This window comes from Saprolegnia diclina, assembly GCF_000281045.1.
Source record: "Saprolegnia diclina VS20 unplaced genomic scaffold supercont1.311, whole genome shotgun sequence".
In the NCBI taxonomy this organism is placed as follows: domain Eukaryota; phylum Oomycota; class Saprolegniomycetes; order Saprolegniales; family Saprolegniaceae; genus Saprolegnia; species Saprolegnia diclina.
In genome coordinates this window covers 871-2264 of record NW_008246378.1, presented here as the reverse complement: position 1 = coordinate 2264, position 1394 = coordinate 871, and the positions used below count along the sequence as shown (strand labels likewise).

General features: G+C 60.6%; 1 protein-coding gene across 1 annotated transcript; it reads right to left on the bottom strand.

Moving 5' to 3' along the window:
• Window positions 1–333: 333 nt before the first annotated feature.
• SDRG_17377 (hypothetical protein) lies at window positions 334–1113 on the bottom strand (the record flags this gene model as incomplete). The annotated part of the gene is made up of 2 exons (XM_008623619.1): window positions 334–894; window positions 980–1113. Coding segments are annotated over 2 exons (695 nt in total), but the record flags the coding sequence as incomplete, so codon positions are not given.
• Window positions 1114–1394: the final 281 nt, after the last annotated feature.

Genomic DNA, 1394 nt, shown 5'->3' with positions numbered 1-1394 from the left:
CAACAGCTTCGTCGCGTTGTGCAGGCGAACCAGCCATGGCGGCTTGAGAGTCGGGCTCGGCAGCGGGCCACACCTGTAGGCGTCGACCGTCGTTGCAAGCCAGGCGACCCACTGGGCGTTTGGCGTCACGTGTGGTCCGAGGGCGCGGCTGTGGCACTTGTCGTTTACCGCTTGGATGAGGCGTTGAGTTCGTGTCGCGAGCGTCTCCGTCGGAGCGTCTGGGAGCATCAGGGCGTGGACGTGCTGAGCTTGGGTGATCCCGATCTTGGCCATCGTCCGTGCGTACCGAGTGTGCCATCTTGTGGTCTTTTCTACGTAACTACATCTATCTACTGGAAGAAACTGGTTGGACCAAAGCGGTTGTGCGTGGATCAGCGGCGACGGCGCCGGAAGCGTGCTCGGCCCCACGCGCATGGAGAACCAGTAGTTGAGCATGAACTTAAACCGGTCGGGTACTGCCTTCGACGTGAGCAGGCGCCGTATCCGGGGGAGCGACGGATCGGCGAAGGCGAGGTCTGCAAAGTCGCCCCACGGTGCGTAGGCGTTGGCGATGACGGCCATGCTTGGCGACGACCAGGCCGGGTCTGGGGACGTCGTTAGCGCGGCTTGCAAGAACCGGAGCGAGTGGCCGCGGTGTCGCGCGGACCACGGGAAGAACGCGGGCTTGAGGCCGAGGCCGGCTTGATGTTTCGGTGCGAAGACGGTGCTTTGGTGGAGCATCCGGTGGCCTTGCGCGCCCTCGCCGATGACTGGCGGTTCGCCGTTGATGAACTGGAGGATCATTTTGTCAATGCATTCGGCCGTCTTGCTGTCCGGCGCAACCCACGCGAGCTGGTACCAGAGTACCGGCAGGCAGACGGTTTGTAGGATGATGGCCTTGCCGGCCAAGGTCGTCTACTTGTGTCGCCAAAGCAGCAGCCGGTCGCGAAGGCGGCGCAGTGCGTAGTCGCAGCGTGCTGCGCGGCAGGTTCGGAGCTACGAGGATGCCAAGCGCCTTGGTCGGCTGCGACGGCTGAACGAGCTGCAACGTCGACAGGTTGAGCAACGGCGAGTGCGCGAGGACTTGAGTCTTGTCTCGGTTGAGCTTGAATCCTGAGAGGCTGCAGAAGTGGTCTACGAGCGCGAGCTGGCGCTGAAGAGCGGCTTCTGTCGTAACATTGTTACGACGTTGTAACGCTATTGTCGCGACCGCTGTCGCGACCACTGTCGTAACACTGTCACGACGTTGTTACGACGCTGTTACGACACTGTTGCGACTTTGCCGCGACGTTGTTGTGACGTTGTCGCGATGTTGTTGGAACATTATTGTCGCGACGTTGTTGAAATGAGTTATCAACATGCAATTATATAGTGAAGATGGTGGACTTCCTAATGCGCTCATGAGGTTTGGCCGG